Here is a 16,793-nt window from a genome sequence, read left to right as displayed (position 1 = left end):
AAATAATACAAGTAAAACTTCAAAGGTGGGGGGGGGAGGTAGTGGTGTATTGAATTATTTCTTAAGGAGAGCACAGGCAGGAATTATTTTTTTTTTTTTTTTGCCCCTGGCTGGCGATCCATTTTCCTTTTTATGTCTCGGAAAGAAAAAGGGCAAAAAGGGAAGAAAAAAAAAACCCGCACTTCCCAGATAACGTTAAGATGCTCGATTGTCCCGGGTTAATTTTTATCGAACGGGAAGCTAAACTGAGGCAAGCTTGGCCGACCAGCGCCTTAAGCTTAAGAGAGTCCAGAGCGCAAAGCAGGCGGATTTCAGGAGGCAAAAATTCTAACGGGAAAAAGCCTGGCGAAAAGCCAAGGGGACACCGCTACGAGTCCTTTGCACACACACACACACACACACACACAAAAGTTACGCGTTGCCCCTTCGGGCCGGTGCCTTGTCCCTGCCAGCGTGCCCCGGACGTTAATTGGGAAAGGATCCCTTCTGGAAGAAGGTTGAAGAGGGAGAAAGACGACGCGGCGGCGGCGGCGCCTTGGCCTACCCGCCACGGAAGGCCGGCATGAACTTCCCAACCCCAAAACTCCGCGGCCTCCGCGCCATCAAGCAACCCCTCCGGGCCGAGCGGCCAAGCAACGAGACGAGCGCGCTGCCTTCCCCAACCTTCTCCCGCCTTTTGTCCCCTCCTTCCCGGGAGGCGGGAACTCTCGGATCCCGCCTCCTCGGGATCCTAAGACTTTCCAGGGACCCTGAAGTGCGGCGGAGAAACGGGGGGGAGGAGGCGGAGGGCGAAGAGGGAGCCGCAGCAGTTAGCGGGGCTGATTTTTCTCCGTCCCTCCACCAGCCCCCTCTCCCTCTCTCTCTCTCTCTCTCTCTCTCTCTCTCTCTCTCTCTCTCTCTCTCTCGCTAAAAAAGCACGATGCTGGTGTTTTATCCTCTCCCGAGCTCGACTCCTTTTTCTCCTCTCGATCGACTGGCTCCAGGGCGGACAGTTCTCGCCACAGCCGAATCCCGAGAACCCCAATTAGATGAACGCGATCCTCAAGTTTAATAAAAGTGAAGTCGAGGAAGGCGGTGTGGGGGGGAGGAGGAGGAGGAGGAGGAGGGGAGAAGAGACCTCGGGAGTTTTGACAATAAACCACCTCTCCTCCCCTCTCCGCCCCCCCTCCCCAAGCAACTAGAAGGGAGGACTCTGGGGGGGGGAGAGAAACCAAGGGGGGTGGGTGGAAAGCTTGATCGCTGCAACCAAGCGGCGCAAACCACCATGCAGCTGGTGTTATGGGCGGTAGGGTTAAGCACGCTACTCCTGCAAGACTTCTTGAGTAGAGCCGGCGCAGCAGCAGCGACGGCAGCAGCAGCAGCCAGAAAGCAAGGGAGGCATCTCCGACAAGGTAAGAAAGATGCTTGGCAGGACTAAAGAAAAGTCGCAAGAGCGGCGCGCAGCATTGTCGGAAAGAGAGCGGGCGAATTTGGCGTTCACTTGGCGTGAGGTCAGGGCTTTGGGGTGGTGGTTGTTTTTTTTTTTTTCTTCTTCTTTTTCTTTTTCTCCCCAACCCACCCCCCCCCCCCCGCCGCGCTTCTCCCTACACTGCCGCAGGGAAGGAAAATGGCAAAGCTCAGAAAGCGGCGTTGTGCCGTAAGTCCGCGGAGTTCTCCGATCTGCCAGCAGCTCCGCCTACAGATGTATGCTAATTTTATTCCTGGTGGCTCTTCTTCCGTGCATGTCCTAGGAAAGCACCGATTAGGGCAGCGTTTCCCAACCTTAGGAACTTGAAGATGCGTGGACTTCAACTCCCAGAATTCCCCAGCCAGCTATGCTGGCTGGGGAATTCTGGGAGTTGAAGTCCACGCATCTTCAAGTTCCTAAGGTTGGAAAACGCTGGATTAGGGAGTCCCCAAGTGTCCTCTTGCCACTCCGGGGTAGGGGGGTGGGGTGGAGGGTGGTGGTGGGGGCGACAAAACACGAAACACGTTCACTATGCCTAACTGCAAGCGGATCTGTTTTATCTGCGTCTTGACATTTTGGCCTTTTGCATTAAAGCTAACTTTTTTTTTTTTTAAAAAAATCAAATTATGCCAGGGTGGCACACTTCAAAACTCTTATTGGTGACAGTATTTTCTGAGAGTATGAGAAGCTTTTTGCAAAGCATTTTTAAAAAAAAAAAACCCCAAACGAACCTTATTTCCTATCGCGATGAGTTCATCGTATATGAATAGTGAACAGGTATTGTATTCATACCTGTAATGCTGCGGGGGGGGGGCGTTTGGGGAAGAGCATTTGCGGGTCCTAACTGGGTTTCTTTTTATTCTGTAAATGCTGCTGATTGTGTGAACTATTTGGAGTGTTTAGCTTGGTTACATAAAGGCTAAAAAAAAAATGAATTCAGCATCCTTTGCTGCCAGTTTCTAAGTTGCTAGCTTTTCACCTGTGTGACTGTGTGCAGACTGGTCAACTTTGGGAATATTGCAGAACTGAGTTGGGTGGTAAGGAAGGTGTTTAATTTGGACGCTGGCTAGATGAAGTTTAGAAGGACTTTCCAATCAGTTCTGACAAGAATATTCCTTCATGACTGGCTAAATTAATCTTCCTGTTGGACCAGCACAGTAAAAAGTATTGTTAAATAGTTTGCGCATGCGTGCGCACACCCACACCCCGTATCCATTCATGGGCACCTATGTCAACTTTTCACAGCCAAACTTTTGGAGACGCTGAGAGAGTACGAGATTGTGATCCCGACCCGTGTGAATGAGCTTGGGGAACCGTTGCCTACAAAGGTGCACTTTCAGAGAAAGAAGCGAAGCCTTCATTCGGAAGCTGAGCCCTGGATCCTGGATGCTCCCTCTTCTTCCATCGCCTCCTCTTCTTTCAGTACCACCCAAGTGCATTATAGACTGCAAGCCTTTGGGCGGCACTTCGTTTTCAACCTTACAGCCCATTCGGGATTTATTGCCCCTCTTTTCACGGTCAGCTTCCTTGGACAACCCGAGGTTAACCAAACAAACTTTTATGCCGAGGAGGAAAGTGATATTAAGCACTGTTTCTATAAAGGACATGTCAACACGGAGCCCCAACATACAGCAGTCATAAGCCTATGTTCTGGGATGGTAAGTGTATAAATCCTCTTGCTGAATTCACGGTTTTGCTTACAGGATGGAAAATCAACAGCTTCTTAAGAAAAGACCTCAGTTCCCAGCTTTGGATCTTGCTAGGAGAGTTGGAAGCACATGGTGTGTTTTTTAAACATCTTTTCGTTGTTGCCTTCTCCACAGCATTCTTGGTTTCGATTGCAACAAAACTTGAAAACAAAGCAAAGCTCTCTTCAAAGTTGTGCTGATCAACACTACAACAGGGTGCATTTCTTTCCCCCCCCCCCGTTCCTTCCCTCCTGCCTAGCCACTTTCTTTCTTCTAGATTATAAATAACTTCAATCTAGTGGCAGAAAACTTAAGAAATCATTACTGGAGTATATGGCAAAACCTCAAGAATCAAAGGCTTTGCTTTCAAGGAGCTCTCACTTTGATTGATGGGAGGGGGAGAAGAAGGGAGGGACGTCCTGGGAGGTGCCAGGAACATGCAGTAGTCATGAACCATTTCTGTACTTCCCCTATAAGGGTCATCCCAGACAGGTAGCTTGGGGGCATTGTTTTGTGCTCTTGGCAACAGCTGTGTCCCCTGAAGACTTTCAACATCTCAACATCCAGGAAACTCTGATGTGGAACAGTTTGCCAGGGGAGTGAAAGCAAGGAGGTGTGGTTTTACCCCAGGTGGCTTTTGGGAAGAGGGGGCGGCTGAGTGGGTTGGTGAGGAGCACTTGAGTCTGAACGGCAAACAAGGGTGGCACTTGGAGGCCCGAGAGACATTTAAGGTGGAGGGAGACAAACAGAAACTGCATAATTGATTCCTTCTCCCTCACTCCCCCTAGGGACGAAAGTTTACTCCAGGAAGATTTGACTGCCATTGCTAAGAGCCAGTCGGGTTTTTGCTCTCCTCAGTAAAGCTCCCGTTTAATGGCCTTGGGATTTGAAAAAGGCACGGAATTGTCAGCATGCGTGCATTTGGACTGAGGAACCATTCCCACCACCCCCGGAACAGGGAAACGGTTTAAAAGTGAAGCAGTTGAGGGGGAGAGCAAAGGAGAGGCTTTCAAAGCACCAAATCAGTAATTTGATTTTTTTTTTCTCCCGTTCAGCTTGAGAACTTATGCTCTTAGCAGCTAAAAATAGGTTGTGGAGGGGGAAAAAATAACCATAGTTTGGTAGCCGTCTGCTCTGAGTGGTGAAGAAGTAGCGGTTTGGTTTCCTATAATAGCTTTTTCAAGATCTATTCTGCAAATGTAATTGGGATGGGAGCGGGGAGGGGGCTAGGCTCTTCTTTCCTTCCTGGGTATTCAAAAAAAAAAAAAAAGGATGCAAGCAGCTGAGTTTAGCTATACTTACCAGCCAGGCCGAACTGTCCAGTGGCAGTGCCCTACATCAAAGGGGAAGGGGCTGTAGGAATGAAAAGCCCCCAGTCTCTCCACCCCAAAACCATCTTGTCTTCTTCCAGTTTGTACCATGACGGGTCACTTTCTGGGCTTGTTGTTGTTATTGTGATGTTCTGATGTTTGGTGGGTGCGGCCATAGAGGAGGAGGAGGGCCGATACCGCCCCAGAGTTCTCCAAAGGGAACCAGTGGAGCTGGTGGGAATGTGTTTTTCCAGACCTCCAAGGCAAAGATTGCAAGGTTTAAGCTGAGGAGGAAAACAGTTCAAACCCACTTCCTGGTAGATAAGGCACTCTTTGGCATTTGCTTTCATGGAAGGTCAACCTTAAGGGAGGCCAGGCTTTTTTATGGAGAGGACTTAAGGTGGAAAGAAGAGAAGGCTGTCCAGAGAGAGTCCAAAATGAATTGTGGCAGATGGCAGGAGGAGCCCTCCCCCAAACTTGGAAGTAACCCATGGAATGTGGGGAAGGCAAAGCTCTGTAGCACAGCATCTGACTTTAGTGTGTACAGTATGGCAGATGTTTAGAGCATTTTTTAAAAGTTTGCCTTTCTGAGATTTGTGCAGAAAGACCCAATGCATCTTTCTCATTTTTATTAGAGTGGAAGGAGAAGGTGTGTGTTTGGTTGTTTTTAATGCTGGATCAGGGGTAGGTAACCTTGGCTCTTTTATGACTCGTGGACTTCAACTCCCAGAATTCCTGAGTCGGCATAGCTGGCTCAGGAATTCTGGGAGTTGAAGTCCACGAGTCATAAAAGAGCCAAGGTTGCCTACCCCTGTGCTAGACAGACAACTATCTTCTTTTTTTTATCAAGGAAACTCTTGGAAGTAGAGTTCTATCTGTAAAGTAAAATCATCCCTTTTCCTCAGAGTCTGTATTTTTTTTGTTACACACGGTCCTAAACTTGTGTTTGTGAGATACTGGCCTGATGCTTTGGTGAAAGATGTGAAGGGGTCAGTTACAATTATGCTGCCTCAACCTGTGTCTCCAGGTTAATTTCCACTATATTTATTTTCCTCTTTTAGTATTTTTTATAATTCAGGCTGGTGAACATACATAATATTCATTCCTCTTCCTATTTTCCCCACAACAACTCTTATGAGGTGGGTTGGGCTAAGAGAGAATGACTGGTCCAATGTCACCCAGCTGGCTTTCATGTGTAAGGCAGAACTAGAACTCACAGTCCTCTGGTTTTTCAGCTGGTGCTTTAACCGCCAGACCAAATTCCTCTGCAAGAAATTGGATGGGCAACTAATTTGGGAGGCAGGTTGAAGACAAGACTGACTGACTAAAAGCCTTGGTGGAGCAGTGGGCTAATGCCTCCTTAAGTAACACCAGCTGCCTGCAATTAGTGCAGGTTCGAGTCCCACCAGGCTCAAGGTTGACTCAGCCTTCCATCCTTCCGAGGTAGGTAAAATGAGGACCCAGATTGTTGGGGGCAATAAGCTGACTTTGTAATAATGCCGCTTGGGGGGGGGGGGGGCGAAAGCTCTAATAAGCAGGCATATACATAGAATGAAGGCTACTGCTAAGCACATTGATTTGTGCTTTAGATTGTAAGCCGCCCTGAGTCTTCGGAGAAGGGCAGGATATAAATGGGATTGAGGGGGAAAAAGTCCCTTTTGATTGTTGGTTTCTCTGGTTGCATCACTGTGGCATATTAAGTGAGTGGTTCCCAAAATTTAAAGAGACAAATCCATCAGAGATTCTGAATCTGATAGAGGGCCATGAAACTGGTTTATCTAGTATACCATCTAAACTAGTTTAAAACTGTTTCATCAATTATGCCAACCATTCTCCAGATTTGTTGACCATACTGCAGGGGATTGTGTGTTTATGGCAACTCACCGTGGCCAACTCACTCCAGGACAACTCACCATACGACAAGAGTTATACTAATATCAGATAAATAGTGGAATAGAATCATTAAAGAAAGGATGCCAAAGGAGGGTCCCAATGAAACGTGAATGACAAAAATTAAAATAGTTTTGTAAATGTTTTAAATAATTAAACTGAACAGTTGAATTGTCCTGCAGCAAGTTGCCCCATGGTGAGTTGGCCTGGCAAACTGACTGTGGTGAATTGGCGTGCTTCGACGAATTGTCCTGTTCTGGGAAACTGTAGTGACTGGAAGGTATTATTGCTGGGGAAGCTGGCATTAAAAAACATTGCTTCTCCTTCAGATTGTGCTTGGTTGCTGGCGACTTCATGGACAGATCCATTGAGCTAACTTTCTAGCAGTATAAAAGTGGTTTGCCACTGCATTCCTCCAGTTGAGATCTTCAGCTTCCCAGGCTGATATGATGATACCTCTCTGGAAATCTCCAGTGCAAGTACTAATCAAACTTGCACATCCAAATTTGACCAAGTGCTGCAACCTATTTTAAGTAAAGGTCAACTCAGGTTGGCAACCGAGTATACTGTACATTCAAGGAGCCACAGCTAGACATGTTTACTGCTTGGTTAAACAACAAGCTATAAACTACTTCCAAACCGCGTGTGAGCGTTCCTAAAGTTGCTATCAAATTATAATTTTCTTGTCATCCAAGGGGAAAATTATTACACGTTTGGGAGCAATTATATCAACTTGAATGTACTTGATTTAATTTTCATGGGGAAGTAAAAGTAATTTTGTGGCTTCATCCGATTTTTTGGAGTGTAGCCTTTACCTTGGCCCCGAAAAGGGCTGACATTCAGGAAGCTTAGGAATGATAAAACATATAAAGCAAAACCAGAAAACAGCCTTGTGGGTCCAAGAAACAGTTACAGTTCTCAGCGGAAGATTTATAAATCTCCATTAAACTTTTGTGGTTTTTTTTTTTTAAAGCACAGCTCCATTGAAAGTTATGTGATGTGTCTCTCATTCCTTCTCAGTTAGGCACGTTCAGGTCTCATGATGGAGAATACTTTGTAGAGCCACTCATGTCACCTGATCAACAAGAATATGAAGAAGAGTATAAAAAGCCACATATTGTCTACCGACACAGTGTATCACCACGATTCTCACCAAGGAACAAACGGACCTGTGACATTTCAGGTATTTTCCATTTAAATTTTCTCAGGCCTTTTGATCTGAACTGGTAAAATAACTTTGTAACAATACTATTGTGTTCGTGAGAACTAAGATCCAACATGTAAGATGAAGAACTGATTGTATGGGATGTTTTGTTTTTTTACTCTAGAAATAGTAAATCAGAATTAAAAACTTGACGCCAGCACTGAATAGGGATGTCCTGAGGTAAAGTTCAACCATTTTCATCTCTCATTACATGTGGTTTGTTTTCCTTTTTCAGGTAGTCCTCGACTTACATCCACAATTGAGCCCAAAATTTATGTTGCTTAGTGAGACGGTTAAAGGAGTTTTGCCCCATTTTATGACCTTTCTTGCTGCAATTGTTAAATGAGTCGCTGCAGGTGTTAAGTTAATAATAATAATAATAATAATAATAATAATAATAATAATAATAATAATAACAACAACAACAACAACAACAACAACAACAACAACAAAGTTGGAAGGGACCCTAGAGGTCATCTAGTCCAACCCCCTGCTCAGGCAGGAACCCCTATACCATTTCGGACAAATGGCTGTCCAGTCTCTTCTTAAAAACTTCCAGTGTTGGAGCATTCACCGCTTCTGGAGGCAGGTTGTTCCACTGGTTAATTGTTCTAACTGTCAGGAAGTTTCTCCTTAGTTCTAGGTTGCTTCTCTCCTTGACTAGTTTCCATCCGTTGCTTATTCTCCTGCTTTCAGGTGCTTTGGGGAATAGCTTGACTCCCTCCTCTTTGCCCCTGAGATATTGGAGCTGCTATCATGTCACCCCTCGTCCTTCTCTTCATTAAACTAGACATACCCAATTCCAGCAGCCGTTCCTTGTCTCCAGTCCCCTAATCATCTTTGTTTCTCTTCTCTGTAATAACACGGTTATTAAGTGAATCTGGCTTCCCCATTGACTTTGCTTGTCAGAAGGTCACAAAAGGTGGTCACAGGACCCCAGGACACGGCAACCGTCATAAACATAAGCCAGTTGCCGAGCTTCAGAATTTTGATCACGGGACTATGGGGATGCTGCAATGGTCATAAGTGTGAAAAATGGTCATAAGTCACTTTTTTCAGTGCTGTTGTAACTGAATGGCCACTAAATGAATGTTTGTAAGTCGAGCACTACCCATATTTCATTATGGTTGAATCCGGAAATGAGCCCTTAGTTTCCTTCCTATGAAAAATATAATAATGTGGTATTCATTTTATAGTACCTCAAGAAGGAGAGGAAAACTTTCTCCAATTGATTTGTGGCTAACACCCCAGGAATGTGGGCCTGAGAAGTTGATATTTCATTATTTATGTATTTATTTATTCAATTTCTATAAATTGATTGAGAACACAGTCAAAACAGAGAAAACTTTAGCTGCCATCCAGAGTTCCTTCCACCCTCTGTCCATCCCCAAATGTGTCCTGCTTGAGTCCTCTTTTGGTGAGGCTTTCCTGACAATAGACATAAGGAACTATATCACATTTCTTCCCCCCAAAATCAGAGCTAGGAAACTGAACAAAATTATGGTACTTGGGATTATGCAACTTAAAGGGATTGATTTCATTGTTCATTACACTAAAATAAATTAAATAAAACTATGAAGGCTGCATCAGCTGTATTTATCAGTTCAGAGAGAAAAATAAGGTGTAAGATTAGTACTTATCATATCATCCTGTAAAATATCAAAAAAAATCCAGATGAAACATTTGGGTTCCAAGTTAATATTGACCTAAAACCACACCCTAGTTGTAACTGCATCTTGTTACTAAAATAGAAATAATATCTGATGTGCATGATATGTGACTATGTATAGTATGGTAAAATTCAAATGATGTGAGAGGAAGAGTGAAGTCAGAGACATTAAAAATAGCATAACTTGACAGTATAGTTGCAATGGCTTCTTGCATCATTCTGAGAAAAAAGGAAGCTAATGAACACTAGACCTGTATGTCTGTACAAGTAACATTTAGAATGTATTTTTATAATCTTAATTTAAAACTAGCAAATAATAAACCACAATTTAAATTTGGCGACAATACGTTACATCCTGTTTTGAGTAATTGCTACTTATAAAGTATATTGTTAATTTCCTTGTGCTGGAGAGAGATGAGCAGAATTTTATGGCAGCTATAAAAGTTGAACCAGAGAGCTTCTGTTCCATATTTCATATTCTAAGCAACTGTACTAGTATTCAGTATATAAGGATATGTAGAAAATGATGAAGGCTTGCAGTAGGATTTGGATTGGAAGAGGGGCTTTGGAATATGAACACCACACCTGCCTGTGATTCATTAAAGGAGGCTTGATTGTTTCCAGGATTGTGCAGCTTCTGGAAGTGGATATGACTGCTTTAATGAGTCACAGACTGGATGGCATCCGCATTATTGCACGTTCTGAAGCACATCTTTCAAATCAAATCTGAAGCATTGGACAGCCATAGGTATTGATCTGCACTGATAATAGATGATACCTGATCAGCTTTCCCCAAGTAGGAATTCTCCAGATGTGTAGTGGGAAGGGGTGTGTAGAAGTATTGATGCAACCAGGAACCATAATGTAGAGGTGTAACAATTTCATCCTACTAGATCATGTCAGAGGACAGAGCATACAGGAGAGAGAATTGTACCTCTCACAAAGCTTTTATTGTTCTTCCAAGGGTTGCTGCTGGACTATGCCATTCTGGTTTCTCTCTTCCAGCTGTCTCTGCTCCCTTCTTTGAGATCAGATACAGGAGATTCAGAACAGTTGGAAAGAAACATGGAATCTGGCACAATTCATCAGCAACCCTTGGAAGATTGAAGCAACAGATCCTGGACCTCAGCAAGGCAAAGGTAGTTGGAAGGGTCCTGGCAAACTGTATGGAAATTTTTCTTCCCTGTCTTTCTTCTTCCCTTTTCCAAGGAGAGAGGGATTAGGTACATCCATCTATCTTTCTTTCTTTCTTTCTTTCTTTCTTTCTTTCTTTCTTTCTTTCTTTCTTTCTTTCTTTCATTGAATTGCTTGATTTCCTTTACTTGACTGAATATTCACTTGGAGAGCATTAAAAGTTGTTTGCTTCTCAAGAAGAACCAGGTTTCCTTATTCAGTTTCTCTGTCATCGTCCCAGTGGAGACTGCTGTGCTGGTAACTGTTGGCCTTAAAGATATCCGGGAGGCACAATACAGACCATGAGGTCCTCTTCTGTGACCTTTCTGTCGGAGAGGGGCTTGCTCCAAAAGCATAGGGCAGTGGGGAGGAGTAGTGGCTTTTGTCAGCTTCATCACTGTGACTTGCTTGCTGATGTCCTTTTGTGTAGGGTGACTTCATCAGTCACAGATGCCAGCCAACCCCAGACAAAGAAATAATCTCATTGTCACTTTGAAGTTTCCACTATGTTTACAGCAGCCCCAGAGCAAGTTATATTTTTCAGGTTGCTTCTTATCAGCAAAGGTTGATTAACTAAAGAAGAAGACTACAAATGTGGAAATATCTTAAAGACTCATTCATAACAGTTCAGCTATTAAGTCTTGTCAGCCGAGAGTTGAGTGCAGGTTCATGAGAAATAAAAAGTTTCTCAGACACTATTAATGTTCATATATTTCTTAAATGTAAAAATAATTTATCTGGTCATTTCCTTATATTTTACTTAGGGATCTTCTAAGGAAGACATTACAGTCATTCTCTTGAAGTTACTTCCTTTATCCTTTATTTCCTGGGGGGGGGGGGGTGAGGATGACAAAAAATGCTGATTTTTCCCCTAAATGGTATTCTGAGAGTTTTTCTTTCTTTTTCTTCTTGTCTTTTACGGTTCAAAACAGGTTATAAAAATTGCTAATGGGAAACCTGCCTCATAGGAGAAAAAATATATATCCTTGAATTAGATACAGATTCTCCATCACATTTATGGCCAAAAAAATTGAGTAGATGCTTATTTCAGCAGATGGGAAGCTATCCAACAATTTCTCAAGGGCAGAACTGCACTAAGTGGGACTGTTACTGAGATGCTCTCACCTTATGTCTTTCCTTATGCTTTAATTGAAGTGTGGGTAGCTTGGCAGACTACAGACCACTGGAAGGTTGACTGTATGGTGCCAAGAAGGACATTCACATTCTTGGTCCACCTTGTAACTGGATGGGTTGGAAAATCCCACACAACACCCGCCAGGATCTCTGTAGCCCAGTGGTGGCGAACCTATGGCACGCGTGCCAGAGTCAGCACTCAGAGTCCTCTCTGTGGGCACGCGTGCTGTCGCCCCAGCCATGCCTCCTCCCGCAGCCCCCTCCTCACCAGCCCCCCCGGTGGAGAGTTGCCCTCGGGTGCAGCCCATGTGGAACAGCACACCCAAGGACATGACAGCTGGGCAAGACTCCACCCTCGCGCTCCGTCGCGTGCAGATGATGCTGTGGGGTGCGGACAGAGGGCATGGCTGCCATGGTGCTGCTGGGCTGCCTGGGCGATCTCTGTGTAGGCGGTGGGTGGCCCTGAGGGTGGGGGGCGGGGCAGGGTTGGGGTGGGGTGGGGCGGTTTTGGGGCACTTGGTCTCTAAAAGGTTCGCCATCACTGCTCTAGCCTCTTCACTACTGAAAGAATTGCTAAAGCAAAGCCTCTTACCTCAGGCAGAGTAAGAATTGGTAGAGAAAATGTAGCCCACACCTACAATTGTCTAGGAAGATTTTGGATATCAAAATGTGCTAAATCTACTATCTAGCTACATCTACATGTACAGTACATGTCCGTGTACCTGAACATGGACATCTACACCTACAGTACACTTACAAGTATATGTATACTGTAGATATACATTTGGTTTATTTGTTTATTAAATTTTTACGCTACCCATTTCACCTAAGCTACAACCTAATAAAACAATATAGACACATTAATAAAAACACAGATTAAAAATGCAGTTAGGAACAAAGTCAAAGCTTGTAAAAGTGGAATTCAAAGATGGAAAAAAAAAAACCAAAAGGCTAAAAAGTGACAAAACAGAGGGAGTATCTTCAAGCTACCAACCATCCCCAAGGTTGCATCTTATTCTCAGGCATCCTGGCTAATTGGCAAAGCTTGGTCTTTACGCTCTTCTGGAAAATCAGAAGGGTGGGGGCTCACCTCACCTCCTGAGTGGACTAAAAGCACTGAGGCACTGCTCATAGTATATCACAAGAGCAGACACTAAACACCAAGTCCATAGTAGCAGGGATCTACCAACTAGAAAGGATCCAAAGTGCAGATTATGTAGATAAGCCTCAGAGACAGTCCAACATAGAGTGACAAATTGCACGATGCAGGCAGGAACAGGATACACTGAAAAGCACAAGTAGCTGGCCATTGTGGACAGGAACATCTGTCAGCTGACTCAGGAATTCTGGGAGTTGAAGTCCATGAGTCATAAAAGAGCCGAGGTTGCCTACTCCTCGCTTAGACCCTCCCAAGACCAGATGGAAAATTCTACAGAAAGCCATAGAGAGTCAAAGGGCTAAGGTCCTTTGGGACTTCCTGATCCAGGTAATAGCCAATCAGCCAGACACCACAGTAACAAGATGCAAAGCAGAAGACAACAGGGGTGATAGGAGTAATAATGCCAAGTGACAGAAACATCCAGGAAGAAAGAATACGAGAAGTTGGAGAAGTACCAGGGCCTTGAGGAATTAGGATGTTAAAGTAAAGACCAAAGTGCTCCCAGAGGTGGTGGGAATGCTTCGGCTGGGAATCTAAACTTGGAAGGTGGCTCCAACAGTTCCCAGGAACATCATCAGAGCTCTCTGTGCAGGAGAGTGCAGTGGTAGGAAGAAAGGCCACCCTTCTAAGTCGATGCCACAAATGGAAGCAAACCATTTTGTAAGCATTGAAGAGGGGATGCAGGATGATTCATAGTCCAGAGATCCCCAACCTTTTGGGCACCAGGGACCAGTTCCGTGGAGAGAAGGTTTTTTCCTGGACTGGAAGGTGTGTGGTTTTGTGTGCTGCCTGCATCTCGCGGATGGGGTTTCACTTGTTGGTGCAGCCCAGTTGCTGGCATGCCATGGCCTGCTACTGGCCCACGGACCGGGGATTGGGGATGCCTGGTCTAGTCTACCTATCAGCAAAATAATTACAAAAATCACAGGGAGGGTTAGGATGAGTGGTCAAATGTGGGCATTGTTTCTCTATATGGGTTGTCCTTGACTTACAACCACAACTGAGCCCAAATTTTGATCACATGACCATGGGGATGCTGCAGTGATCGTAAGGTTGACTCAGCCTTCCATCCTTCCGAGGTAGGTAAAATGAGGACCCAGATTGTTGGGGGCAATAAGCTGACTTTGTAATAATGCCGCTGGGGGGGGGGGGCGAAAGCCCTAATAAGCAGGCATATACATAGAATGAAGGCTACTGCTAAGCACATTGGTTTGTGCTTAAATTGTAAGCCGCCCTGAGTCTTCGGAGAAGGGCGGGATATAAATGGGATTAAAAAAAAGTGTGAGTAACATTCACAAGTCAGTTTTTCCAGTGCCATTGTAACTTTGAATGGTCACTAAATGATTGGTTGTAGGTCAAGGGCTATCTGTAAAAAGAAAACAAAAATGAATGCAAAAACTACAAGGTTATTGAATTGCTAAGTTTTTCTGGGAAGTTTTTCTCTGGCAGACTAGCAGTAGCACTTAGACTTGTATACCGCTTCACAATGCTTTACAGTCCTCTCATAGGGGTTTACAGAGTCAGCCTATTCCCCCCCCCAATAATCTGGGTCCTCATTTTACTGACCTCGGAAGGATGGAAAGCTGAGTCAACCTTAAGCCGCTCAGGATCAAACTCCTGGCAGTGGGCAGAGTTTGCCTGCAATGCTGCATTCTAACCACTGTGCCACCATGGCTCTTAATTCTGATTCAATTCTGATTTAATTATATTAAGTTAATTCTGATTAAAAGAGTAGAAGAGGGGACAGTGAGGAAAAGTTGAGAAATGCACCACAGCCTCTGCGCAGAGGAGGGAATGTTCAGACCAGACTTTTGTTCTTGGGCAGGTCATTAAAATTTATGGGCACAGGGAAGTTTATTGTACTTTGTTGATTTGGAGACAGTGTATAATAAAGCAAAGAGCCTTGAATTATGGGACGTTCTCTGCAAATACGGGATTGATGATTCTCTGCTGAATGTAAGCTGGGCAAAAAGCAAGCATAAGAATAAATGGAACCTCACTGAATTGTTCAACACTAAGGATGTTGTTAGTTGTTTAAAATATTTATGGGTGGGAATACAGAAATTTTAAGACGTGCATATGCTGCTAGAGAGATAGTGGATATGGCGTGGTCTGTTGTGAAAAATGAACGTTTTCCTTAAAAGGAGCTGAATGGCTACAAACAGTGTAGCAGCATGCACGGGCTCACTGTGTTATGTGTCAGAGTTGAGAATGCCAGGAGGAATATAAAAGTAAGGGGAAATGCAGTCGGAATGGGGAAGAGACAGAAATGAATGGATGCAGATTGAATGTATAAGCAATGGTGTTTTATCTGTGTTTCTTTTCTGTTGCTTATCTCATGCCTTTTAATTTCTTTGCTATTCTTTATTCCTTTACTTTGCCCTCAGTTGAAAGGGTAGTCAATTTCAGCCTGAATTATCCCACATAGCTCTGACAGTAAACTTTGCCACCCTTACCTGGAGAATCCAGGCATTGGGTGTAGGTGCTTCTGGCAGCCAAACATATCTTTTGCGATTGAATTAGTATTGCAAGTATGCACGTAGTAGATCTTAAATTTAAATATTGTTTTGACTGTATTAGATCAATCTGAATTGCTCAGTACAGAAGATGCAGTTGATGTTTCTTTCTCTTTTTAAGTTCGGCATGCCTGCAGCCTTGGAGCTTGTCAACAATAAATTTTGCATACTGGTAGTTGTGATGTGTGAAGATCTAGTTGCAACTGCACAGGACTGAATATAGTTACCAGAGGATTCTTCTAGTCATAAGCTCAAATTGCTGCCAATTGTAATTCTTTATGTCAGCATCCCTGTTGAGTGGTCCTTCAGATCTGAGCTTCAAATAACTCTGATCTAAACATTTCCAGTTATTGTAGGGAGGGGAAGTGAAGGGAACAGCCAGGAGAAGGAGGGGATTTGGGAACTTAAAAATAACTTTAATAAAGAAAGGAAATTTCTCATAGCAGATTTCAGGAGCTGAGTCTTTCCTGAGTTGTTGAAGTAGGATACTGAGAGAAGAATTCAGATTTGCTTGATGATAAAGAAAGGGAGACTTGTTAAAAGGTCAAGAATTAAGTTTTTTATTGCTAGAGATAGGGTGATATCCAGTCATACCACTATAAAACACAGGATGTTCGTTTCATATCCTCTTATATTCTAGTTTAGTAGTTCGGCACATATTTTCCTACAGGATATACCAGAAGATGGCTTCAATCAATCCCGCTTAAAGGAAACTTTTGAATTCAGGGGTCAGGTTATCATAGATAACAGGTTCCACTGTATTCTGTGGTTTTACTCTAAACATGATTTCCACATGGAACTTTTTCATTATTAACAAAATTTGCAAAATTTAGTACTAGTAGACTTCATTTTTTTAAATCTACCAAGTTAGAGTATATATCTCTGCCTTTCTAAGTTCTGTTGTCATGATTCTATTGCTTCTCACAATAATAACAGGTCCAAATGGGTTTGTACTGCGTTAGATTTATGACCATCAAATCTTACCCCGTGATAGGTAGGCTCCATTTCTGTTGTATAGAATATAGAATAACAGAGTTGGAAGGGACCTTGGAGGTCTTCTAGTCCAACCCCCTGCTCAGGCAGGAAACCCTAGACCATTTCAGACAAATTGTTATCCAGTCTCTTCTTTAAAACTTCCAGTATTGGAGCATTCACAATTTCTGGAGGCAAGTTGTCACACTGATTAATTGTTCTAGCTGTCAGGAAATTTCTCCCTGGTTTCAGGTTGCTTCTCTCCTTGATTAGTTTCCATCCATTGCTTCTTGTCCTGCCTTTAAGTGCTTTGGAGAATAGCTTGACTCCCTCTTCTTAGTGGCAGCCCCTGAGATATTGAAACTATCATGTCACCCCCTAGTCCTTTTCTTCTTTAAATTAAACATACTCAATTCCAGCAACCGTTCTTTATATGTTTTAGCCTCCAGTCTTTTGATCATCTTTGTTGCTCTTCTCTGTACCCTTTCTAGAGTCTCAACATCTTTCTTACATTATGGTAACTAAAAGTGGATGCAGTATTCCAAGTGTGGCCTTACCAAGGCATTACCAAGTAATGCCTTCACATGTTCTTGATTCTATCCCTCTGTTAATGCAGCCTAGGACTGCATTG

The 16,793-nt window shown here is 43.8% G+C and overlaps 1 protein-coding gene across 1 annotated transcript in view; it reads left to right on the top strand.

Annotated features, from left to right (window-relative positions):
• Window positions 1–412: 412 nt before the first annotated feature.
• Window positions 413–16,793, top strand: part of ADAMTS9 (ADAM metallopeptidase with thrombospondin type 1 motif 9) — a 160,444-nt gene continuing 144,063 nt past the window's right edge. The window contains exons 1-3 of the mRNA XM_083355935.1: window positions 413–1,391; window positions 2,693–3,105; window positions 7,356–7,518. Coding sequence (XP_083212061.1) covers window positions 1,265–1,391; window positions 2,693–3,105; window positions 7,356–7,518 — 703 coding nt within the window. The 5' untranslated portion in view covers window positions 413–1,264. The remainder of the gene's footprint in view (window positions 1,392–2,692; window positions 3,106–7,355; window positions 7,519–16,793) is intronic.

The sequence above is a fragment of the Vipera ursinii genome, assembly GCF_947247035.1.
Source record: "Vipera ursinii genome assembly, chromosome: 2".
In the NCBI taxonomy this organism is placed as follows: Eukaryota; Metazoa; Chordata; class Lepidosauria; order Squamata; family Viperidae; genus Vipera; species Vipera ursinii.
This window is presented reverse-complemented; position numbering and strand designations above follow the sequence as displayed.